At 50.0% G+C, this 25,420-nt stretch overlaps 1 protein-coding gene and 1 long non-coding RNA gene across 2 annotated transcripts; one reads left to right on the plus strand and one right to left on the minus strand.

Annotated features, from left to right (window-relative positions):
* Positions 1 to 7,163: 7,163 nt before the first annotated feature.
* LOC137484894 (T-box-containing protein TBX6L) lies at positions 7,164 to 19,463 on the minus strand. The gene is made up of 9 exons (XM_068209094.1): positions 19,317 to 19,463; positions 15,063 to 15,207; positions 13,969 to 14,071; positions 13,361 to 13,525; positions 12,895 to 13,041; positions 12,335 to 12,405; positions 11,461 to 11,552; positions 10,944 to 11,136; positions 7,164 to 10,338 (listed from the first exon to the last, which is right to left on the minus strand). The coding sequence occupies exons 1-9, from the start codon at positions 19,330 to 19,332 to the stop codon at positions 9,912 to 9,914; spliced, it is 1,359 nt and encodes a 452-aa protein (XP_068065195.1). The 5' UTR covers positions 19,333 to 19,463; the 3' UTR covers positions 7,164 to 9,911.
* On the plus strand, positions 19,403 to 19,813 carry LOC137484895 (uncharacterized). Its single transcript, XR_011005096.1, has 2 exons — positions 19,403 to 19,522; positions 19,690 to 19,813. It is a non-coding gene; the product is annotated as an uncharacterized lncRNA (long non-coding RNA).
* Positions 19,814 to 25,420: the final 5,607 nt, after the last annotated feature.

The raw sequence follows: 25,420 nt of genomic DNA on the forward strand, positions 1-25,420 counted from the left end.
AAGTGTGTGCTGTCCTCCACAGGGCAGTAAAGATGTGAGACTGGCATCCATCAGCCATGCAGGGCTCATGCCTCCCTCGCTGCAGTGCCCTGATTTCAGCCCACACTGCAGCTCTGCAGCCCCATGGCAGAGCTGCATTGAAACAGCTGTGGGAAATGGAGAGGGGTGGAGATGATGTACCTGGAGAAGGACAGGCTGATTTAACACCCCTCCCTGCTGCCAAATGCTCTGTGGGCTCTGCAGTCATCACCCAAAATAGAGACACAGTCTGTGCCTCCTCCAAGAGACAGTCCCTGCTGGAAATATATCAGGGCATTGCTTGGGGCAGTGATTTCCTGCAGGAGCCACCTCGGGAGATGACAGCACCATGTCCCACTGTACCTGGCTCCTTTCCCTCTCCCCCACCATTGAAGCTGCCTGTTGATGCTTGTTACAGCCTGGGAACACAAGACACAGGGTTTGACCTAGCAAGGAATGTAGGCAGGGTTTGGGCAGAAGGGAGGAAAGGTCCTGCATTAACCTCACAAATCCACCACACATGCTGTCACCTACTGCTCAAGACACAAGAGGTCCCTTCCTGGCAGAGGCGAGGGGCTCCAAGGCAGCCCCTGTGACAGCCTTGTCTCTCTGGGACCAGACACTGCCCCAGAGCTACCTGCACTTCTCAAGCAGAGACACATCCTCCCCATGGAGAGCAGCTCATCCCAGGTAACCACCTTCTCCTCCCCTGGTTTTGCTGCCAGGTTCCTCCTAAAATGTGAGCTGCTTCAGCCCCAACTTGCCCAACACTTGGCTTCTGTCAGCACCTGAGCGAGTCGTGCAAAACCCTGGCTCCAGACACAGCACAACAGCCCCAGAGCTTTGCCCCTTGTGCACTGTGATCACAAAGCAACAGCACAGATGCGGCTTCCAGGCCTCAGTACCTTTGCAGCAATTCCCCTGCAGGCTACCGCAGCTGTCCCCTCACAGGTCACACGCAGTCACTGGGTGGCACTGTGCCCCTGCCTGTGCATGCCCGGCTCCAGCCTCCTCTGCTCGGGGGTGCCTGGAGGAACCCCGGCCTGGGCCAGGGGCCAAAGGCTCTCCTTGCCGAAGTGCTCCCGCGGTGGCACCGACAGATACCCGGGGACCCCAGGAGCCCATAGGGTTGTGACCCCAATGCCCAAACACAGGCTTCCCGCTGCCTCCCTGCCAGGGTCTCTCTCCCCACTGTGGTTATATTTTCATTACTGTGGCAAAAGGAGACCAACTGCATCCTTACAATAGGCCCCTCCATAAAACTAATAGGCCAGGCAATTGGGAGAGGCCTGTGAAGTACTTTATAGTCTGGATCGAGGAGTTCGTGCCACGGCTCACAAGCTGTCCCAGCCCTACATCCCAGGAATCACAGCGTTGTTTTTCCCTATCATCCCCACTTTCAGCCTGGGAGCAGCATGAGGATGAGCATGGTGCCCCCATACCTGTTTGTCTCCTGCCACCCAGAGCCTCACCTGATTCCAGCAGCACAAGGCTCTTAGGAGCTTCCATAAGGATCACAGTTTCCTTTTTCCAGGGCACCGTGACGCAGTTCTGCCCTGATTCCAGGAGATTAGACACTATCAGCATGTGTCCAGGGTTGGGAGGCTGAACCCAGCACTGGGCCAGCACAGAGGCCAGGGAGGTCCTTTGTCAATGCTTTGCCATTTGCTTCATTTGCAGTTGAAAGCCAGAGGAACAGAGAGCCTTTCTGACACTGTGATGGCAAAACCCACTCAGCTCTGCAGAAGATCCTTCCCTCTACACTGACTGACAGCCCGTGTTTGTTTGGGAAGCTGGGGTGACACATGTGGTGTAACCCAGAGCCCCATTTCAGAGGGTATCTGGTGAGGTTTGAGGGACTGCTTTGCCTTCCTGGGACCTGGCCAGTCTCATTCCTAGAGCAGGGAGCTGGGCTCTGGCTCCAGCAGGGGCTGGCTGGATCACACTGGGGACAGCAATAACCAAACAGAGCAGCCACTGCCACCTTCCCTCTTCCTGCTGTGTAAAAACTGCCCGAGAAAAGCCTCCTTTAATTGCTCCCCCTACATTAGACGTTCCAGGGGAAATTAGCACAAATGCAACACCAGTGGCACCAAGGGAACAGACCCTGAATGACTTGGAGGGAGGTTAATTAGTTCGTTAAAATCATTCTCCCTTTAGTTGTCACCTAAAGCTCCAAGCCTTGACAAACAGTTAGGAAAAAGGGTCTCTGCAGAAAATCAATGCTCTTTAGATGTAAGACTTAAAGATCCTCCAAGAAGCACACAGTTGGGAAATAAAGTGGAGAAGAATGTTTCTCCACCATTAGGGTAGAAGATTAATGTTAGATGAGAAAGCAAAATGTTTCCAGGTCCCCATAAAAGTCAGAAGGGAGACAAAGAGCCCATTTCTCCCACTGTGGTTTACTGTCTTTAATCTCTTTGCCTTAGTGTCCCCACCTACCCTGCAACAGAGATGCTGAAAAGCTTTTGCAGAACTGATGCAGGATCCCAGATCCTGAGTGCCAGAGATGTGCCAGGTGTTACTGCCTGTCCCTTTGGAGGACAATGCCCTCAGTGCCAGAGCTGCCAGCACACAAGTGTACTGGGGTCAGGAAGAAAGCCCCACAGCCCCTTACATACAGTTGCCCCCTTAGATTAATTTACTAGATGACTGCATTAACCCCAGAGAATTTTGTACGGCTCCCAGCCCACCAGAGCTGCCCCAAGCATGGTGGCACCAGGAACCTGTCACAGAGCTGGTGTGTGCCCATGGCAAGGCGTGGCCCTGCCAGTGCTTCTGCTACTTCCATTGCCACTGTAGGACTGTGGTGGGATGGCTAAAGCACAATGCTGCAGCTCAGTGACTGCTACAGGCAGCACTTTGGGACTAAAATTTCCTTGAGTATCTGGTTTAAAGTTGGGACTAACTTCATTCAGTCTCCACATCAGAGCTCTGTGCTGCCCTGTGGAGGATAGAAGGGCAGACAGTTCCAGCTCCAGAACCAAGTCTTCTTTAATCTAAGGACATGATTTCTTTGCTAGACATGATGAGCTGTGTGCCCTCTGCCTTCTATACTGTCCACTGATGTTTGTATTTCAAAAGCCACTACTGATTCTGATTCTGATTCTGCCCAGCTGTCTAAAAAAAAAAAACCAAAACAGACAACATCCTGTATACTGCTGGGACCTCTTTGTCAGAGGCTGTGAACTCATCTGCATCCAGCACCAGGATGGATTGAACAAACTGAAGCAGTATTTTATTGCTGAAGCATAAAACACGGGAATAAACAAGCACCAAAGTGCTACTGATCATTAAAACCAGATGGGAGCCCATTTACTGCCTCCAGCAGTGAGGTGCCATGGCTGCTCCGCTGGGGCCCCCTTGAAATAGGAAACCCAGCGCACCATCTGGGAGGTGCTGGATGGCAGTGGCTACAGGCAGCCCCTGCAATTCCAGCCTGGAGTTATCTGCACTGTGCTCCCACCACCACCCCAGGGATGACCACGGAGTGTCAGAGCTCTGAGTCCTAGCTCCAGGAATACAGTCAACCCTGTAAGGTTGTGCCTACATGGAAATGCCCTGGTAGGGACAAGCAGCCCGTCCAGGGCCAGTCCCATTGCCCAGGGGAGGTGGGATGGGGAGAATCACAGGCTGAATTCCCACACACAGACCAGGGATTCGGTGACATTTCAGTAGTATTTGTTCAGATGCACATCACAGAACCATCAAGGGTTCTGGTTATTCCTGAACAATTCAGCTTCCACGTGGTGGATTATCTAAGGCAGTCCAGGTCTCTCCTTCTTCCTTACCAACCAGTGCTGTCTGGCATGGGAAGTGAAGTGCTAAGGTTGGGAGAAGCCAGAGGCTATTTCCTCTCCTTCCTAATTAACACACCCACCACAGATCAGTACCTAGCAAGAACATTCCCAGTCTGTCTACTGGAAACTGGCCTCCAGGAACAGCTCCATCCTGAGTACCCCCAGCTGCAAGCTGAGCTCAACCCCCTCCCTAGACTGAAGCTTTGCACCTTTGTCTCCAAGTCCCATCTTCTCGTGGCAGGGAGCCCTCTCAGCAGCCAAAACCGGAGCACGGCATGGGGCCAGGGATGGATTCCTGGGCAGCCCGAGAGGAGATGCAAATGGAGCGGGAGACTGCTCGAGAAGCAGAGACAGACAGATGCTTTTACACTTCAAAGGGAACAGGGCCCTGTGAGGCTTTCAGGAATACGCACAAATCGATAGACTCCTTTCAAACACCGAGCACATTTGCTCAAGTGTGAGGCAATTATTCCCTGAGGATGGAGGCAGGACAAGGCCATTAACAGCCATACGGGCAGGACGAGGAACATGCGGCGGCTCCAGGAGGAGCGCCAGCCCAGCCTGGGGGGCAGAACACCGCTCTCCTAGCCGAGCTTTCTCATCCAGGATTTACAAAATGCCCTCGTGTCCCCAGGGGCTCTACGGGGAGCACATTAGTGTCATTCAGGCTATGTCAGTGCAATGCTCAGCACATCCTTTTGGTGAACAGCGGGTTTGATCACATCCCCTCCACTGCTCTAGTTCACTGCCTTTATCCCTGGAGGGCTGACTTTAGCTTGCTGAAGCAATTCCCATTTTCCCCTCACCGAATGCTGCTGGGCAGAGCCCGAGCTGTTCTGGAGAGCTCTGTCTCCACTGAGCTCCTTCTAGACGGCAAAGCAGAGCCCAAACCAGATTGTGGGTGAGCAGAGGGCTGGCCGCTCAGCATGGGGACAGACCCCACGTGTGGCAGGAATCACGCCTGACTCATCCCTGTCTACTCTGCACCAGCATTTCCACGCAGATTACCCTTAACGCACCATCTCCCGGCAAGGACGGTACGGTTACCGGGATCACAGGTGCCCGTGCTTTGCGGCCCCACAGATGGGAGCTGGCGTGACAGTGCCAGCACACAGGAAGTCTCTCCTGTGAACAGCTGCTGTTTTACACGTACAGTCATACTTGTACAACGAGAGGCAGAGATACTGAAAGTGAGCAGTGCTTTACGCCTGGGGCATGACTGATGGGAGTGCCCATCCTGCATCACTGGCTGCCCACTCTGCTTTATGGACACACGATTTACCCTCTTCAGTAAAAACAGAGGAGGAGGAAATAAAAATCTCAGCATGTCCCCAGTAAACTGTAGGAGATTAAAATTAAATCTATCCATTACACTCACCAAGCAGGGTGCTGTCTGGGCAGGAACACTGTAGTTGTACACCTGCATGTTCAAAGAAAAAAAATTGAGTATTAGAGAATTGTGAGAGGCAATCCAGCACCCCATAGTAAAGTGCCTCAGGTCATAAAACAAACTCACACGACTTGGAAAAACAAAAAAGGAATAACACGAAACTAGGCTGAACAGCAACACTGCTCAGCACAGCTGCAGCACCTCTTCTCAACCCTGCATCAAAGGTTTGCTTCACCCTCAGTTAAAATTTTGTCTGACACTTCTGCTCAGGCCCAGGTTTCAAGAACACTTCTGGGCTTGTTCTGGGACGTGTGTGTCCTGTGCTGTGGGGAAGAAACACCTTTCCTACTCCCTTCACTGTGTCCTGTAAGCCTCTCCTGTGTTCCTCCTGCTGTAATGTCCAGAAAGCACATTTAGACCTCACTGCAGCGCTGCAAGGCAGGACAGTAAAAAGCAGCTTACCTGGAGGATCAGGGAGCCAGGCCAGCAGCAGAGGACTGGGAACAGAGCCCCGGAGACAGGAACAGGCCTCCCTCATAGCCACTGACACTGCAGCAAGGCTGTGGCTCGGAGAGCAGCTGTGCCCAGAGCAGCCCAGGGACACAGAACAGCCCACCCCCACCAGGATCCAGAGAAGTGCCTCCATTCCCCAACCAGCCCTGCAGTTCTATCCCTCTCTCTCTGCCACCCAGTGAGCAGCTGGAGGCCGGGGGCGGGCAGGTACATGAGGACACCTGCAGCCGCACCCGTGGCCGCCGAGGAGCGGGCAGAGGGGCCGGCACCGCGGGCAGCTCCGGCAGCAGGGCTGCGGCCCGGCTGCTCACCGCAGGTGACCAGCGCTGCTTCTTGCTCCAACCAAATGCTGCCTCCCCCCTGCTAAGAGCTCACCCTAGGCCTCGGGAATTAAGTGGATTTTAAGCTCTGCAATAAAAACCCATTTGGACTTGAAAGAATGTTGTTATTCCTGGAAGGGGGTTTGCACTACTTGCTCGGATCGCCTCAAAGTGAGCCGCTACTTCGGCTGAGCAAGGAAACGCACGTCGCAGTCTCCCGGGAGGCTCAAGGAGCAGCACGACAGACATCCCATCCCGGCAGTGGGGTCAGCCCAGAGCAAGCCAGGACCCCTGCCCAGCTCCAGGTGTGCCAAGAGCCCCAGCCCAGCACGGAAATGCTGCTCCCCAGGCTCTCCTCAGGCCTCTCTGCAGAGCAGGAGCCCCCTCGGCCCGCTCAGAGCGCCGCGGGCCGGGCAGGCCCTGCCCTGCCCTGCCCTGCCCCACACGCGTGAGGGCTCGCCCCGCTCCGGGGCTCGGCCGGTGGCACCGTCCCGGAGCTCAGTTCGCACCAGCCCCGCGCATCCTTCTCCCTGCAGCACCTGGAAATCAGAAAAGCTCTTAGTGAAACCAGCTGGAAGTTGCTTGTGCAGAGCCAGCGCAGGTGCAAGTGCAGAGGCCACAGCCTCCGTGTCCCCACAGGGCTGTGGGCAGAGCTGGGAGCTTTCTGTGCTGCAGGGAAACGGCCGAACCTGCGGCTGCCTGGGGAAGAACTGCAGCATCGGCAAGAAAGCATTTTTCTGCCATTCCCATCTGCATTGAAGCAATGTCAGACAAAGCTTAAGGCTGCAAAAACCAGTAGGAGAAACCAAAATAAATCAAGATCTTGATTTCCCATAGGAAATTTACCTAGATCCCATTTATAGTCCATTTGCCCTCCTCCTTATGTAACTTCTCTGCAGGAGAGGAGCAGAAAACACAGAGAAAATAAACAATTTGCTGCAAAGAATTGGTGCAAGAGCTTGAGTCATATCTAGCAGTGTGAGCAGATAACCTGAGGCTCACTGAGCACACTGTGGAGAACAATGAATGCTGAAATCAACAGCGTGTCATGCATGTACACACTGGCCCCAGGTAACATGACTAAAGCAGAGCACGTTGTGCTTGAGAAAGATGCACAAAACCTACACTTTTGAGTTTATTTTATTAGTCTTAATGGCCTGACTTCCACATGTCTCATTTCCTTTTATTGAAGCTGTCAGAGGCATTACATTATCTCACATGCGTGCAAAACCAGCATTTCAGTCGAGCTCATACAGACTTGAAATGCCACAGCTGAAGAAAACAAGCCAGTGGGAACTGCAAAGGGAGGGGGCGGGAGCAGAGTCCAGAGCACACCTACAGGCAAAATCTCCAAAGGCTTCCCGAACAAGCCGAGCGCAGTCTCTAATCAGAGAGAAAGGATAGGTACTTCTGCAAGCTGGATGATTCACTGGAGAAGGGCGAGCAGTCCCGTTGCAACAGAAGGCTGATGAGTAATTGATGGCTCGTCCCAGGCACAAAGCTGAGTCTTTTACCCCAGTGCAGAGCCGTCTGCCAAACCAGCTCCACCGACAGGCCCAGGGGGCAGCAGCACCTGCACTGCTACTGCAAAGGTTTGAAAGAAACAGCATGGCACTCGTATTTTCACAGGAATTCCCCAGTGCTGCCCAGCTGTCCTCAGTTACTCATGCTCACTGCAGCTTCTCATCCTCATTAGCACTCTGTGACAGGGAAACACATCCCAGCTACAAAGATAAAGAAACAGATCCAACCAGGTAGCCTGCGGGGGATGCATTCTCTCTCTCTCTTGTGGGTATGCTGCTGGCAGCGATCCCGTGCACAAAGTACCCCCTTCGGGCCCCCTGCTCAAGGCACTCACTCAACTCCTCGGCCATTCTGCTCCTCTCATTTCCAAGATGTGAAGGACAGTGGTGGCAAAATTAACTACTAATGGCCAGAGACAGCCTTTTACAGCTGACCTGCCTTCACACAGCTGGCATTTGGACAGCAGGAAATAATGATATTTTGGCATTTAAAAAACTGTGCTCCACATTTTGTTTCCCCAGCCAGATTTCTTTTTAAGTGAGTTGCTCACATCCACATGTGTGTCATACACAGCAGGTACAAACCACTACTGGCCAGGGTGCCATCAGAGGGGAGGCTCACAGGGCATTATGTACATGTACTGTGGCAAAGTCTGACCTTTATTTCAATGCTGCACATCCTCAGATCCTGGGAAGCCCAGGGGAAGTACTCAGCTGCTCTGTAAATATCATAATTGTGCTACAAAAGCAGTTCACAGTATACAATTTAAATAAGAAAACAGTCATTGTAGTTGAGCCCACAGATTCACAGGGCTACTTTTCACAGTAATTTTAACAACAACAACATGGCTCAACATCTCTATGCTATGAAGATGCACAGTGAGGAGCTGGTGCCCAAAAACCTGGCGCACAGCCTTTCCCAGTGTCCCTGCACAAGGGTCCTGAGGCACTGGGCACGAACCTGCCCAGGTCTGCTCAGAAACAACATCTTGCTACACACACACACACACACACTCTCTCTCACACGTGTGTGCACACAGAAAACCATCTGGCACACAGGCTAAATGACACACCTCAGTGTGGCTGCAGGCCACACTGCAGCTATTAGTGTGACACGAAAACATTCCCTAAATAACACCTAGGAGCACGTCTATCCTCCCTGAGAAGCAATGAGTCTGTGTCACCAAGTCCCCAGTGCCAGGGCCATCTGCACTTGGGCAAACAGGGAGGCCTCCCCCTTCTAACAGGAAGATGAAAAGAATCCCTGCTTGCATGGCAGAGCACAGGTGCTCCTGCCCAGGATGGGACCACAGAGGAGGGGAATGGAACCACTCTGATAACTAAACATGGACAGATCCCTACAGACTCCCAGGCAGCAGAGAGATAACTTCACACACTCACAGAGCAGCGCAGGAACCACAACTATAAATTATATTCTCCAGGGGTGGCAGGGGGCAGGAGAAGGAGTAAGTTCATAGTGGAAAATTTGCTTTCCCTCTAAAGGAAGAGGCTGGAGTGACACAGAGCACTGCTGTTCATGGCCCTGCTTCTGACAACCTTGGAAGGCCCCAGAGGAGCCCTCCACATTCCATGAACGACATCCCTCCACCTCCACAGAATGAAAAGTGTTTCACTGACCTCGAATCTAGGGCTGGCAGAGCAGGGATGGGCATGGGGACAGGAAGACACCACACACAGCCTTGCTGCTACTTCTCTTGCATGGAACAAACTCTCCCCTGCCTGCAGACTCTGCAAACTCTCCCCTGCTGTGCTCCAGACACACCTTGCTGTGCATTTTACTCTCATCTGCTGCTGGAAGAAAGGCAAGACTCTATCTTTACTTTGACTATACTAACTGAGGAAGCTGCTCAAAGTTCACCAGGATTGCTTGCTTTGCTCGTCTTTGCAACATTTTCTACAGCTTTTTGGCCACATGGATGGCTTACTGGAAGTTCTCAGCCCCTATCTCCTTGCACCAAGTCCCAGGAGGAAGGGATGTTGGAAACTGCCAAATGTGAGGTGCCAACACTGACCGCGAGTTCAGCAGCTCTTTAAATACTGTTCTTGTAGACCTGTGGTTTCCTACTCCTGCTGGGAAAAAAACCACTGCAGAACAACATTGAGCCTGATCCACAATGACATGGCTGGGGCAGCAACCAGTTTAACCACTGCTTGTGAAATATGGTGAGGGTTGTTGTGCAAGGAGACAAGGAAGTGGAGGTGTCCCACGCTACTGCTTGCAGCAATACCTCTGCCTACTGTAGGCAAAGCTTCACAAGTCCAACAGTAATTTCAATCTCATTTACAATTTTCTTTCAGTTTTTTCACTGGGAAGGGTCCTCCCCATTCACCAGCAAGCGTAGGGGAACAGAGGGTACTGGCTCCACTCTGCCATGGTGCCATGGGCATGTCCTGGAGTTCCTTGTGTGTTGTACTCCGTGGAGAAGGCCGAGTAGCTCATTGCCCTGTACTGGCTGTGGGAAGGCACCACCCACTGCCCCAGGCCTTGCTCGGTGCCATAGGGGCTGTACATGGGCGCCCGGGCCCCGGCTTTCCCCACAGAGTCCAGAGCCATGTTCACCACTCCTGTGTAGTCCTGGGGAGGAGGCAGAGGTGGGGGCAGCGGGGGCAGGTTGGTGAAGCCCTCTGGGAGCTGCTTGGAGTCGTGCTCGGGTACCATGGCGAGATCCAAGGCGTGGCACCTTGCCCGGAAATCGTTCAAGGTGGCGGCATCGCGGCTGGGAAGCTGCTGGCTGTCCCCAGCTTCGTGGAACCTGGGCCCAAGGGCAGAGAGAAGAACAAATCAGTCATATCAGAGTGGAAAACCATGGAAAACCCACAAAGATCCCCTGGGGAAAAGCAAAGCAAGCTCCTCCCTTTGCCTACTGCTTCATCTTACTGTTACTGTGGATTTTAGCCCAAGCCTCACTGTCACACTCACAGAAAATTGAAATGCCAGAGAAAGTGAGTCCAGACTACCTTAGTTCAGGCTAAGTTCTAGTCTGGACTCACTCACACCCAATTTTGCAATGAGGAAGGAAAAATGAGTGGACTCTTGTAACTCCTTCAACACTTCCTCCAAAGGACAGGCAAGCTCTGTAGTACACAGAGCTGGCTGGGAGAGCATTTTGGGACAGGGAAATAAAGAACTTTACAAAGACATGAGCATGCCCAGAACCAGTGGGTTTGAACTAGAAGAGAAAGGCTATCCTTGGACCTATGTCCATGCTAATCTGCCAGCTCTCAACCACATGTGCTCTCCAACAGAAAGCCATCCTCCCCCTGTTCCCAACTGGCTGTTTTTCTTAGGAAATACCCAGCAGAAGAAGAGGAATCCCAGCAACTGAAGTGGGGCTTTGGAGCAGAAGTCAGGACTCACCGATATGTGTGGTAGGACGGCGTTGGCACCTGCTGCTCTCTGGCCAGACCCTCCCTCTGGTCAGCAGGCACTGGCGAGGCCGCAGGGAAGGCCTGGCTGCTGTTCTGCTCCGAGCCCCAGAAGGGATATCCACTGCTCACCACCACGGGGTTACTCTCTTCCTTCACGTCGACATTCTCATCCTTCTCAAAATCTGACTCAAAGCAGGGGAAAGAAAGAATAGGAAAGAATGAGAAAGGGGAAGAGGGAGGCAAAGCTCACAATGGTCTGTTGGCAGTTGCAGTAATCCCAGGATGGTGGAAGGAAACACACTACCACCTCCTGCAGTCCTTCTATCTTAAGTTCCCTTGTGGCCCCTTCCAGCTCCTTTCTGCCCAGATACTGTGGTGGTCAGTCCTGCCTGCCCTCTCTCCTTAGCTGTGCTACTGCAAGCAGCACCATGACCTGGAGCAAGGAATGATTTAGCTTAAAAAACTTCCTGAATATCATTCTCTGGGTTTGTTGTGATCAATATTACCACGTTCCTCAGCAGCAGGCTCCTTTTCCTCAGGCAGCTTCCTCTTCTGGCTCTTGGCTGGACTGGGCTTCTGGCATTTGGCTCGTCCCTCCCTGGAAAGAAACAAGATATGGGGGTAGCTTGGATGTAAGCTTTTTGCCTAGATATATAGGCAGGGATGCTATTAGGAGCAGAAAGAAAATCCATAACATTTTTCAAGTTTAAGTAAAAAAGAGTCAGTTTTGGCTTTTTTTTCATCAGGATTTTTTTTGAGGAGATTTTTTTTCAGGCATAAAATAACACAAAACAAAATCTCAGATATTTTTGTAACATTTTCTGCTTGGAAAAAAACCCTCAATTTTTTTCCTTCTCTATTGCCAGTCTGGGGTTGCAATTTAAGCTTTTTTTTTCAACTCATCCACTGGCTGTCCTCAGACCAAGCAGAAGATCTCACTGGTATTGTATCCATCTTCCATCTTGCAGACAAAATCTCCCCCTGGAAGAGACACTTTTCCACCCACAGGAAAAGGAGACAAGGGAGCCTCCAAATGTCAGAATCAAGCTGATCTCCAAGAGACCAAATGGTCTGCTGTGGACTCCTGCTATCACTGCTATTCACATGTCAGACTCCAGTCTAGCTCCAATGTGCAAGAGAGTGCAGGTCTCAAATTTGTCACACCTCCCACATTTCTGTAGGAATTGTCACCTCCCACTCCCCAAGTCTCTTGAGAAGAGGCTGCACAGAGGGACATCACTCCCAGATACAGGGAAATGCAGTGTGCACAATGCAGCAGGCTCAGCAGAGCTGGCTGGTAGAGTTTTGTTCAAAGACCTTGGGTAAAATTCACAAGTGAACTCCAGCTAGAAACAAATTAAAATGAAAAAAACAGTTTACCTTCGAGTGTTCTTCCCATGTTCACGGAAACCTTTAGCAAATGGATTGTTGTCAATCTTGAGCTTTGTAATCTTTAAATGAAAGGAACAAGATTCAGCATCACAGTGACTGTTCCAAGACCTTCACCTTTATCACAAGATATTTATCACACGAGATAAACTGTGTGAGGGTTTTGGATATGGCCTTGCCACAGTATCTCAGCTCTCCCAGCAGCTCCCATCATGGCTCAGGAACTGACCCACAGAGAGAAGTGACGCTGCCTGGGTCAGCAGGGATTTGGGTGAGATTCATCTGACTAGAGAAATAGACAGGGTGAGGATCTGTATCTGGACCTGCAGCCATACTTTTTACTGCATTTGGAGTTCTGTGTCACTGACGGTGCACGCAGTACCATCAAGGTGCAGGACTCATCACAGAGATGTTTTCCACAGGAACCACAATGTGCCTGTTTCTTCCCACTGTGCCCAGGATGAGCAGACAGGAAGGAGACACCTTCCTTTACAGGAATTTTACAGGCAACATTTCACAGCGTGTCCAGAGGCAGAGCCTGCACACTGTACCTGCTCGTTCTGGTAGGCAGTGACAGAGGTGAAGACAGTCTCAGGGAAGCTGAACACCTGGAAGATGCTCCAGCGGACACTGAAGAGGTCATCGGCCTGCACGATGTGGAAGCGCGGCTTGTAACGGTGCATGGAGTGCAGGATGATCTGGGACAGACAAAGGACAAGGTTTCCATGTGCCACCACTGCCAGCACACTGCAGATCCCCTGTGCAGACTCCCAGGACACCCATTTCTAAGCAGGGACTCCTGCTGGGATTGGTGTCTCCAGCAAGCCCCTGTAGTGACAGCACAGAACCGTGCCTTCCCTGGCAGGGACCTAAGGGGGCACAAAGGCTGAGCTGAGGGAGGAAGAAAGGGCACTTGGATATGTTTTAACTTCTACATCATCTAATTTCTCACAAATTCTGCTTATTTCCCACAAAGTTCATCTGCAATGAATTCCAAGAGAGCACAGCAAAACCTACATGCCCATGTTGATCCAGAGTGTTGTTAGTGAGCTTCAGTTTTTGGAAGGAGACAGGTTCTTTCATCCAGTGGCTGCCAGGAGCTGGGGAATCTGGGTGGACATAGGTGCGACAAGGGAGCTGGGGCTCTGCTTTTCCAGCAACTTCCCACTGATCTTTATTCCACTGTGAAGGGAAAGACAGATATCTGGAGCTTAAAAACAATGTTTTCAGTACAGAAAAGGCCCAGCAAGTTTGCTTCACTGCCAATTCAGTGCACTCCTCTGAAGCACAAGAAGCAGATTCTCTCTTACGAGCCATGATCATGTAACCAAATCAGCTCCAAGTTTAGGCCTCATTTTTCCTGCCTTTCTCCCAATGGCTGCCAGAAAAGTCTGACATTAATCATGATTAAAACTGTACTGCTTACAATGAAAATTAGTTACCTTTCCAGCTGCTCCCCAAGCAAAACTGACAAATAACTCCAGAGAGACATAAAATCCATCAATTACTTCTGAACTTTGTCCAAAGAGAATTTATTTATCAGTGTGACAAGTGAAGCATAAAGATTAATCTATTTCAAACAAAGATGAAAGGACAGCATAAATTCTGTTATTTAAAGTACTTACCTTGTACCTGAAGTTATCCATTGGCACAAAATCTACCAGCATGAGGTACTTGGCATACGGGATTAAGCCAGAGACTTTGATTTTGCATTGAGGAAACATTCGTCTGAAGGAGAAATGAAAAATAGAGTATAATGGTTTCTCTGAAAAGTGGCTGTTAATGATCAAGCAGCATGTCACACTTACTCACTACTGTGCAAAGCCCTGTGAGCAGTATTTCTCCAGCCAGCCACTGACCATTTGTCCATCTCACTGATGGACTGTTTAGTCCTGTGGGTTTAGTTGGGATAGACACTAACAGGGCAGCTGTCGCTGAGGGCCTGACACTGTTACTGCTTTTGCTCTTCCAATTCCTCTAACACACCAGTGGGGAACTTGAAAGGAACTATTTGGAGGCTGTACGTATCTCCTGGCCTGCTGCAGCTCTCATAGCCCTGGAGGATGGATTAAAGCTGAGCGTGGGCAGAAGATGTGCTCTCATCTAAGAGCACACCCAGCTTTCTGTTCCCGTACTCCCTGCCACTACTTTTAACTTCTGACTCTGCAAAAAAGCTTTGACAGCTACCTCTCTACCCAAAGGGATTATTCCAGCTCACAGCAGCTTTGACACAATACCTTACAGCTTCACAATTCCATCTTCTTTCACTGCTAGCTCCACAATACGTGACTCATTTGTACTTCAGTGGAGTCTGCACACACAGATCTTTAAGAGTCTGGGCCATATTCTTGTCTGCCAACACAGACTCAAACCCAAACATTTACTGCTCAACTGCTGCTGCCTGTGACCCAGGCAAAGGGGGTCCAGAGCACTTCCCAGAGCAACCTCAAAGTGACAGAAAGAACACCAGTGTTAAGTGGTGAGATAAGGGTACAGGAGTTTTCTCAGCACATCAGCCCCACAAGTGACCTTTTGCACTTCACAGTTTGGACTCTTATGACACCCTGAAAGTGCAATTCTTCTGCCAGGATCGGGAAGATCCGCATAACTGGCTACAAAACTAGTTTAAGGGCCACTATTGGAAAAATGAGCGCCTAGAGACTTTGCCAACAGCTCAGAGGGGTGTGGTGTGTGTGGTCAGCTGTCCTATGCCCCTTACCTGCCAGATTTGGTGATGATCATCTCAGTTCCTATCTGGTGAAACTTCATCCAGAGCCCCATGTCCTCGAGGGTGACCACAATGGAGCTCTGTGGGAAGGGCTCCAGGCTGGGGGAAGGAAGGGCCTCACACGGCGCTTTCACGTCTGGAGGGAGAAATGAGACAGTGACTGCAGACAGGAGGGGAACTGGCCCTGGTCTGGGCAGTCTGTGCCTCAACAAACCTCCTAAAAACTGTTACTTTTCTTCAAAGGGTTTTTGTTACTTAGTAGGCTCAGAGGCAGGGAGCCTTTTCCAACAGGTTTGGTTTTAGCTGGTAGGTCCTTTTGTAAGGATCTGTGTGTTGTACCAACTCAGCCTAAATTCCACTGTTACAAAACCCATGCTGGCAGGTAGCCACCATCCACTGTTCTGGTATGATCAGGGTTACACAAAACAGTTTATCAAGAGAATACAATGAAAGCTGAAAGGACTGGAAAGACTTTAAGTGCACCAGTGGGTAATAGGGGAAAATTACAAGTAGGGGATAGCAGAGGTGAAAAATGCCCCCAGAAGACAAAGATGAGACACTCAGGAGCCCTAAATGTAAGTGAAGGCACAAAAAGGAGGTGACAGAGATAAGACTATGGACAGACTGTATTCTGAGAAGAGAATGGCTGGTCTGAACTGGAAGAGGAGGTGGGCACCACTGAGGAGCCTGTGAGGGAGGTGGAAGGTGTCTCTTCAGTAACACACCACGGCAGTGCTGCAATCTGCCTGCTCTTCCTCTTGGAGGCACAGGACCAACTGTGGGCCTGGGGAAGAGGAAAGGGAAATCATTCTGGAGGAACTGCCTTTGGTGTCAAGGGTACCAATCACCTCTGCACAGCTATTTGGATTAAAACCTCCTTAAACCCCCCAGGAAGTGCTCTCAGCAATATTGTAAGGCAGGCAAGATTGCTGCTGCCCTGCTGAAAAGTTCCACTTCAGGTCAGGATGTGACCCAGTGCAGTTCTGGTAGGCTGAGCTCAGACCCAGCAGGGCTTTAAGAACACTGCCCTGAGGAGGGGTGAGGAGCCTGCTTGGCAGGGCACCCACAGGAGCTGGGCTGTCCCAGCTCAGGGCCAGCAGGACCCCTCTGGGTGGTGCATTAGCAGCCAGTCACAACTATTTGTTTAAAAGGTAGATTTTTCTGCCTCTCAGCCTGATCAGATCTTATTCAGAGCACAGCAGAAAAATGGGAATTTTCATCTTGTTGCAGCTTTCCTGAGTAATGCCTTCAGAAGAGTATTCATAAAAAGTAGGCAACTATTTTCAGAGAAATTAGCTTTTTTTTCACAAAGGGACATCTTTCCACCAAAACAACCCAATACAACTATAAATGGTTCTTCCCTCAGGATTAAGAAGTAGAAAACATTAAAATGTAATTTTGTCTGTTTGTAGAGGTCTTTAGGCGTTTAAAAAAAATCCTCTACCCTTTTTCCTGCTTTGATCCAACATTAATGAACTGGCCAAGAAGTGACACCTAGTTTGCTCACCAAGATTAGCCTGTTAACATCTTCTTACGAAAGCTTCCCCCATATCCTCTTGCAAAGACATGAAAGCTGCCATAAGACGATGCATTTGGTAGCTCAGTGCAGCACATGTATCAAAAGGAGTTACAATAAAATTGGGCTGATTTCCCACAGGAGCCATCCAGTCACAAATAAAAGCAAACAGGTTTTGATTAGCTAGACAGATGCTCACTCCTTCCCCAAATGAATTTTGGAATTAACATTTCTTTAAGCAAATTCCAATGCCATTAAAAGAGACTACAACAAGGCAGATCTCAAGAGTCTTTAGTGAGGGGAGATTGCCAATGAAATTGAGAGGAATTGAAGTGAAAGGAGTTCAACACTGAATTAAAAATCAAAGACAGATGTTATAATCTGGTTTTTACCACAATGAGTCCACAACACACCTGTAGGAGCACAATGCTGCAGGAGACAGGGACAATAAATGCTGCAGTTAAGGTTTTAAAATGCAGTTAATGCCTTTCACCATGCAGGTTTGTGTGCACAGGCTGAGGCTGAAAAGCAGGACATGATCAGTCTGCATGAGGACCTGGAGCCCAGCAACGGTGAAGGGAGAGCTGGTGAATGGATCCACTCAGCTGCTGTCAGCTTCAGCAGGACCCTCAGTGATGGATCTGTTTGTAGGATCCACTTCTGGCTTTGTTTGCAAATTCTGTTTGGATTTTCGTTTCCCTCCGGGTTTGTGCCTGTGTAACTGATGGCAAGGCTCATGCACTCACCCTCCCACAAAGATGCCTGAGTGCTGGAACTATGGCACAGAGAGGTTTGGGCAGAGTGTCCAAGCACTGAGTGCCACTTGTGTGAGCTGTACTTCTATGGTTTCCTCTTCTGTGCAACTTGGTTTAAAAACCAATATTATCTGAAAGAGATTTAAACCTTTTCCAGCAGTTCTTGTTTTACTTTTTAAAAAATATCCCTATTGTCATTGTGTTGGTAACATCATATGTTGCCCGTTCAAAAACATGTTCTTTGTGTCCAGATGAGGTTGAAAGGGAGGAAGCTGCTATGGTAAAGGCACTGAAAATTAAGAGATCTTAAATTTATTCTGTGTCTGATTTGAAGGTCCTTACACCAACAGGAGTAGCTTGTGCTACAGTTTCTGTATCTAGAATGAGCCATACATATCTTTTGTCATCTTGGGGACAGAAAGGAAGAAAGGGGAAATGTGAGACAATTCAGCAGTTTTAGGAGGAAGATCTCTGGATAGAATTGCCTCACCTAAAGCAATTCCTCAATTAATTTTTCGTTACTGAGACAATGCTAAAATGTCAGAAAATTTGTTGCAGCCTTCCCAAAATGTGTAGGATAGGATTTGCAATACTGGGAAAGCTCCAGTAAGGGAAAAAGCTACGCTTACCATGACTAAAATCAGTTATTATTACATTTGTTGCTGTTATCTTCCAAGTGAAGCCCAACACTCACAGCTACCCAGTGTCCACCAGGGAGGAACACACATCAATATACAAAGCTTTCTAATAAATTCATCTTGCAAACAAGCAAAAAAACCCTCCCATGTTCTCTGATCTTCTCAATGTCAGCAGAAACACCCTGACCCTCTGGAGGGAGCCTCATTTCTCAGACCCAGAGAGTTTTTTGGCAATAACAAAAGTATGATGTTTCTACAAATGCAACAGCTTAATCTCTCAGATGCATCCAGTCACAACCTGGAACATTTCTGCTGTAGTGGGTCATACACCAGAAGCAACCCAGTAAGAAAATGAGCTGAACACTGCAATATTTGGAATCTTTAACATGAAAAAAAAACATAATACAGTCTACTTTTTATTCCATTGCTGCTCTTTTGTTTTTCAGCTTAAAATTCAAGTGGCAGAAATCAGTATGAATCAGATCAACACAGCAGGGATTGAAAAAACCCAAAACAGCAGCAAAGGTGGGAATCATCTAAATCACTGCACATGTATTTTGCTCATGAATGAGACAACATCTTGCAGAGGAAGAATAAGGAAGCTGAGACTGCACAGTCACCTGTGATGTGCCTTTAAAGTGGGACAGGCTTTTTTTTCTGAAGTAAAACCCCAGAGTAAATTTAGGGTTCAGTTGCACCTAAATACAGCACCTCTGGGCTGGGCCTTAGTGTCCCAAGGGATCCCTGTCCTTGTGCCCAATCCAACACTTCTCCATACAGGACAGATTAACAGCATGCTACGAGATGGATTGAAGGAAAATATAATGAAACCCTAAGGAAATCACAAAAATCCTGTGCTGGGTGTGAACCTGGAAGCTATGCCTGATTAGGGTTCATGCTTTGAAAGGACAAAGGAAATTGGAAAAAAAAACCCAAAACCAGAGAGTTTGTATCAGAACTGTTATTAAAAATATGACAAGTATTTCCAAACTTTCTGTGGCCTTCAACCTGAAGAACCCAGTGCTTGGCAGACAATACACAAACAACACCTCCAGCCTTCAGCTGAAGGGTGACACTGCACAAGGCGATCTGGGCAAGGGAATTCTGGGCACAATTGTGAGCAAACCTTTATAAAAGATTTTCTAAGGCTCTCAAAAAACTACTCAAATGCACAGTTTTTCATACTCCCATGAAAAAACCCTGGTTTCAAATCCTCTCCAGCCCCATGCACTCTTCTGTAAGTACTGGTAAGCTCTTCAGGAGCACTTGCTCCCTTTCTGGCATGAGTCTAGGATCTTTCCGTGCAGTGAGAAAAGGGAAGGAGTCCTTCACTTACCTGGTAAAGCTTGCATTTTTCCATGTACTGTGACGTCGAGGAGCTTGTAGGGCCTAGAGAGCCACCAGAGTTCTTACAAGGGAAGCCAAAATAGTCCAGTTCAAAAGCAGGTCTGATTTCCTGAAGCAAGCACAAGCCCTTCCTTCCGAGATCCAGTGTCAAGAGTGAGCGGGATGAGGATGGCACTCCAAGCACAGCTAGCCAAGGTGAGTTCCTGTTTTATGGAGGCTAATGAGCAGGGAGGAGCTTCCCGCCAGGGTTGTCCCCTTGCGAGCCTTTGATGTCCAAAGGGACAAAGAGAGGAAGGATCTGCAGCAATGGCTGGGGCTAGGGGAAGAAAATCAAAGAGAATTAACATGGCTTTGACATACAGGAAACCCTACAGGGGAAATGCACCTTGATTTACTGCTAACGCACTTTTAAACAAATAGAGACAAGACTGAAAACATCAGTCGAGCACTTAGCTACAAAATAAAAACAAATCCCTTAAACAGCAAGCAGGGATAATTTCTCTTTGGCTGTTCCATGAGTTTGTGATAATTCTCATCTTCAACACACAGACTCATTTTACTCTTGATTCCTGGTACCACAATCAGGAAAGCATCCAGCTCTTCCTTCCCAAGTGGGTGATTAAAAGTCTGTGTAAAGTTTGCTCTCCCCACTGGAATGCTGCAGCAATACATCCCTTCAGCCACAAATGCCTTCTCCAACAACATGAGTGTGAATAACAATGAACACATTTGATGGTATAATGTCACTCGTCTGCCCAATTTCTGCACTACTGCGGGAGGATCAGGCATTGAGGTTATGCCTTGCTCAAGGCACTGCTCTTACCCTGGGAAGGCTGAGCAGAAATCGAAGGGCTTGAGCAGTTTCCCTTAATTAGTTTATTCTGCAAGTGTGACCATTAGCTTTTGTGCTTATAAGTGCTTACAAGTGCTAAGAGACAGCAATCAGGGCTCAAGCTCCAGGGCCCAAAACAGCCACTGCACCTCCTGAGGAAGGAGCTTCTGTGCAGTCACACACACAAATGGCTGTACTAACATTTACAGGACCAAGATGGTCAAAAAATGGAGGTCAAAAGCAGGATATCACAGGCCAGTGCTGGGTCCTGCACAGCAAATTTAGGAGCTCTGTTCATTACAAAGAACTTGCTATAAGGCTTTCACTGTCTGAATTTATTCCAAATAAAATAAACTTTTTTTTCTATTTTGTCAGTGATGTTACTGCAACATCTGATCTTCAGTCTAATGTACAAAACAAATTTAGAATTTATTTAGTGTGTTTCTACACTCAAACAACAATCCTTCAGTTCTGTTTTTACTACCTTTTGGAGCAGGACATGCAGAGAGGACAAAGGAGTTTAATCAGAGCAGGGACTGACTCTCTTCCAGTGGTATATTGAATTTTAGGCATCCCAGTGCTAGCCAGGGAGAGAAAAACCAATGTTCAGTGTGGCAAGGAAGAATGTTTTAAAGAAAAGCGTTGGAGAATTTGGGAAATCCTGAGGAAGATTTTATAGCAGGAGAGGATCCACTGGCTCCTGGCACCTCTGCAGAACCACATCCAGCCTTGCTGGCATCCCTTTTAAACCACTGGGTAACACAGAAGACTACAGGCTTTTCTCCCTCAGGTGACTTGGAGACATCCAGAGCTGTGGAGTCTCGGCATACTGAGGAGAGGAATACTTGTAGCTCAAATGGAAATTATTTATTAAATATGGGAGAAATAAATCAGAAGGGAAAAGGTCAGCTGAAATGGTATCAAGGTCAGATCTCTGCTTGTGCTTGCACAGCCACTACCAGACACAAACAAAATAGGATGCAGAAATGCTTTTTTGCTCTGCTACAGAAGGAAAGCCAGCATTGCATCTGCTCCCCCTTCCACGTCCTGCTTTTCTAATGCTAGTATTTTAATTGTAGAAAGCGGAAAAAGACAACCATAATCAGAATCTGAAAAGGAAAAATAGAACAAAAATTGGGTCAGATTCAAGCTAGCAGCGAGATGAATCAACATCCCACACAGTCAGAAACCGCACAACAGCAGCAGCAGCTCTGGGAATTTCAGACTTCACCTGACAGGAGCGTGGGATGTGTATCATGACTTACTGCTGCTTCCACAAAGGCTATGAGATGGTCTCCTGCTGCCACTTCATTTGCACACTGTGTATCAGCATGTCTGGGGAACAGCACATTTGCTGCAAGTACTCAAATCCTTTTGGCTTCTCCCAGTTGATTGATGGGGAAGGTGGAGCCATTAATTACCCATGACTGGTTAACAATCAGCTTTCTCCCAGCCATTCTAGTTGCACTGGAAATGTTTTAAAAGTGAAAAAAAAAGTGAATTTGTTACTATTGCTGGAAGGTGTGGCTAATAGGAGCAATCCCCAGGAAATTCATCCCTAGCAAAGGGGGAATTTAGCACATTACCCTCATCTGTCCATCCATGGAGAGCCCTCAGGCAGTTTGATGGGAAGTCAGAGGTGAATGTGCTGGTGTCTAACAATTCACTGGCAAATTGGAGGCTGAGGGTATGGAAAGGGCTGGGAGAGAGAGTGGATCTGACACGTGTAAGTCAGTGACATCCACGGCTCTGCCCTGAGCCCCTTTCAGCAGCAGGGATAAATCCTGCTGAGCCCAGCTCTAACAGCAGGCTCTGCCCTATGCTGAAGGGATGAGGTAGGGCAGGAGGGAGGGCATGTGTGATGACAAAAGCACAGGCCAAGAGCTTTTGCTTTGCATCTCTTTGAGAAGCTGATTAGAAAGAAACATTCCCCTCTGGGTTTTGTAGTAAGGCAAATGTTTTCTGGCATTTCTCCCACCTTAAGTGAAGGTTTAACCTTTACTGCTCAGCAGGACCCTGCAGGGCGCTGGTTTGTACACAAGCTCTCCAGCACAGTGATATCTTGCCATGGCTGGCTGCTGCCTGGGGCTCCCAGGCTGCTGGAGAGCAGAAAAGGTGTCAGGCTTTGGCTAATGGGACTGCAGTGGCACTGCCACCTCTGCCCAGGCAGAGTTCCCAGGGGAGCATTCTGCCCGGAGAGCAAGCTCCAGTGTGGAGCACAAAGTTACTGCCTGGGAGACAGCTGAAATGTAAAAGTCATCTTTCAGAAGAACCTGCCTTGGATTGTTGCCCATGGGTGCAGCAGCCAGTTTCCCCTCACGTTTCCCTCGGTGAGAGTACGTTACCATGTCTGCTTTAACAAACTGGGCTAAAGCGAGGCTGCCTTCTCTGCCTGGACCTGCACAAGCAGAGAAGGACAAGCTGCATCTAAGAGATCCTCCCCTCTGAAACGTGAGGAAAGCCTTCCTGCCATTTAAATGGGACTCATTTAGCCCATTCCCACCTGGCACATAGAGGCCACAGTCCCAGAGCATCTTGGCAACTCTTTGTGAAGGATCCTCTGCCATCTGCACGGAATGAGTACTGGAAAGTGAAAAGACAGCATGTCATAAACAGGGCCCAAAACAAAACACATAGCTCTACTCTGATACCCACTTACTTTCATGCTTCATTAAAAATATGAAGTGGTCTCAGATTCTCCAGAATCCACAAACTGGCTCCTTAAATCCAGGCTCAGCTCACTGTGAAGCAAATGCAGCCTGATTGATGTACACGGGGCCATGGGGAAAAGCTGAGTTTTTCCAGAGGAAAAGCCTGATGAAACTCTTGCTCCTACAGCTGTGCCAGCATGTGACTCCTTGTCCCTGTTAGTGCCTGACACCTCACCCAGAAAATAGGAAATACAAGTGCAGGGCTGGCCAGGACAGAGCTGCTGAGCTCTGGCAGCACAGGCACAGCCTGAACTTGGGCAGCTTTCTGAGCAAGTCTCTGTGGGCGGCTACAGGAATGGTAAAAGCCTGCAGTGTTTTGAGAGCCTCTGAAGATGTGGTACATATCTCCTATCATGCTGCAGCACAAGAAACAGTTCCTACCCAGCTCCTTACAGCAGCTCCCATAACACAGCATTTTCTTCTGATGGAGGGAAATGGCACCTTTTCCCCTCCTTTTTATGGTTTTGATGATTTTTTTTTTTCCTGGGGAAAGCTATCTGGTGTCTTCAGGTATATCACAAGTGTCATGCAGACCTTCCCACCCTGGGACCAACGCAAGGGACCCCACAGAGGGCAGATCTCTGTAGGGCCGCAAACCCCATACTGAGCCCCAAATTGCATCACCCCCAGATTTTCCCCGTGCTCTCAAGAGTGCAAAAATGACATTTGGCAAAGCAAAGCAGCTGTTTGGAGAGGGCCTGTTGGTAACAGCTCCACGCTAATTCACCACAGGCTCCCGGGACTGTGGGGACGGGTCACAGGCCACAGGGCAGCTGTGACAGGATCTGCTCTGGAAGGGAACCTGGGAAAGCAGCTCAGGTAGACAAAAAGTCGTACATCGTAAGCTCAAGACAAGACTTTTCCTTCTGCAGTTTGTGGATTGAGGTATTGGCCGCAGAGCTGGGGAGGGCAATCCCCCGGCTCCCTCCCTCACAGCCCCGGCCCCGCTCCCAGCGCCTCCTCAGCCCGGCACAAGGGGGGGAACACTTAGCGGCCACTTAACACTGCAGCCCGAGTTTGGCCTCAAAGGCTGCACTCCAGAGTCAAATGCAAAATATGTCTGTCTAGAGCCCTTTCAAGTTCTCACAGACTCCTGATGTTGGGCGCACTGTTTTCCTGTCAGCCCATTGTGTTTCCCAGACACAGCTCAGCGCTCTGTCCCGCTCAAATCCACAAAAAGAACGCGCCCAGAGGAGCTGCAGCACCAGGAGAGCTCAGCGGGCAGCTCAGCAAAGGGCACCGAGCACACGGGCACGCTCTGCATCCTTCCTCCCAGCCCTGCATCCTTCCTCACCACCTGCACACACAGCCCTGCATCCACAGCCCTGCCTGCACACGGGCACGCTCTGCATCCTTCCTCCCAGCCCTGCATCCTTCCTCGCATACCTGCACACACAGCCCTGCCTGCACACGGGCACGCTCTGCATCCTTCCTCCCAGCCCTGCATCCTTCCTCACCACCTGTACACACAGCCCTGCCTGCACACGGGCTCTGCATCCTTCCTCCCAGCCCTGCATCCTTCCTCGCACACCTGCACACACAGCCCTGCCTGCACACAGGCTCTGCATCCTTCCTCCCAGCCCTGCATCCTTCCTCGCACACCTGCACACACAGCCCTGCCTGCACACGGGCACGCTCTGCATCCTTCCTCCCAGCCCTGCATCCTTCCTCACCACCTGCACACACAGCCCTGCCTGCACACGGGCACGCTCTGCATCCTTCCTCCCAGCCCTGCATCCTTCCTCACCACCTGCACACACAGCCCTGCATCCACAGCCCTGCCTGCACACAGGCTCTGCATCCTTCCTCCCAGCCCTGCATCCTTCCTCGTACACCTGCACACACAGCCCTGCCTGCACACGGGCACGCTCTGCATCCTTCCTCCCAGCCCTGCATCCTTCCTCACCACCTGCACACACAGCCCTGCATCCACAGCCCTGCCTGCACACAGGCTCTGCATCCTTCCTCCCAGCCCTGCATCCTTCCTCGTACACCTGCACACACAGCCCTGCCTGCACACGGGCACGCTCTGCATCCTTCCTCCCAGCCCTGCATCCTTCCTCACCACCTGTACACACAGCCCTGCCTGCACACGGGCTCTGCATCCTTCCTCCCAGCCCTGCATCCTTCCTCGCACACCTGCACACACAGCCCTGCATCCACAGCCCTGCCTGCACACAGGCTCTGCATCCTTCCTCCCAGCCCTGCATCCTTCCTCGTACACCTGCACACACAGCCCTGCCTGCACACGGGCACGCTCTGCATCCTTCCTCCCAGCCCTGCATCCTTCCTCGCACACCTGCACACACAGCCCTGCCTGCACACGGGCTCTGGATCTTTCCTCCCAGCCCTGCATCCTTCCTTGCACAACTGCACACGCAGCCCTGCACACACAGCCCTGCCTGCACACGGGCTCTGGATCTTTCCTCCCAGCCCTGCATCCTTCCTCGCACACCTGCACACGCAGCCCTGCCTGCACACGGGCTCTGGATCCTTCCTCCCAGCCCTGCATCCTTCCTTGCACACCTGCACACACAGCCCTGCATCCAC

Source organism: Anomalospiza imberbis, chromosome 18 (genome assembly GCF_031753505.1).
Source record: "Anomalospiza imberbis isolate Cuckoo-Finch-1a 21T00152 chromosome 18, ASM3175350v1, whole genome shotgun sequence".
Lineage (NCBI taxonomy): Eukaryota > Metazoa > Chordata > Aves > Passeriformes > Viduidae > Anomalospiza > Anomalospiza imberbis.

Excerpts from the sequence above, each read along its gene's own strand:
- LOC137484894 (XM_068209094.1), bottom strand. Across the intron at positions 13,526-13,968 it reads TGGATAACTTCAGGTACAAG|TGGAATAAAGATCAGTGGGA; the intron begins GTAAGTACTTTA and ends TTCCCTTCACAG. Across the intron at positions 11,553-12,334 it reads CATGGGAAGAACACTCGAAG|GGAGGGACGAGCCAAATGCC; the intron begins GTAAACTGTTTT and ends GTTTCTTTCCAG.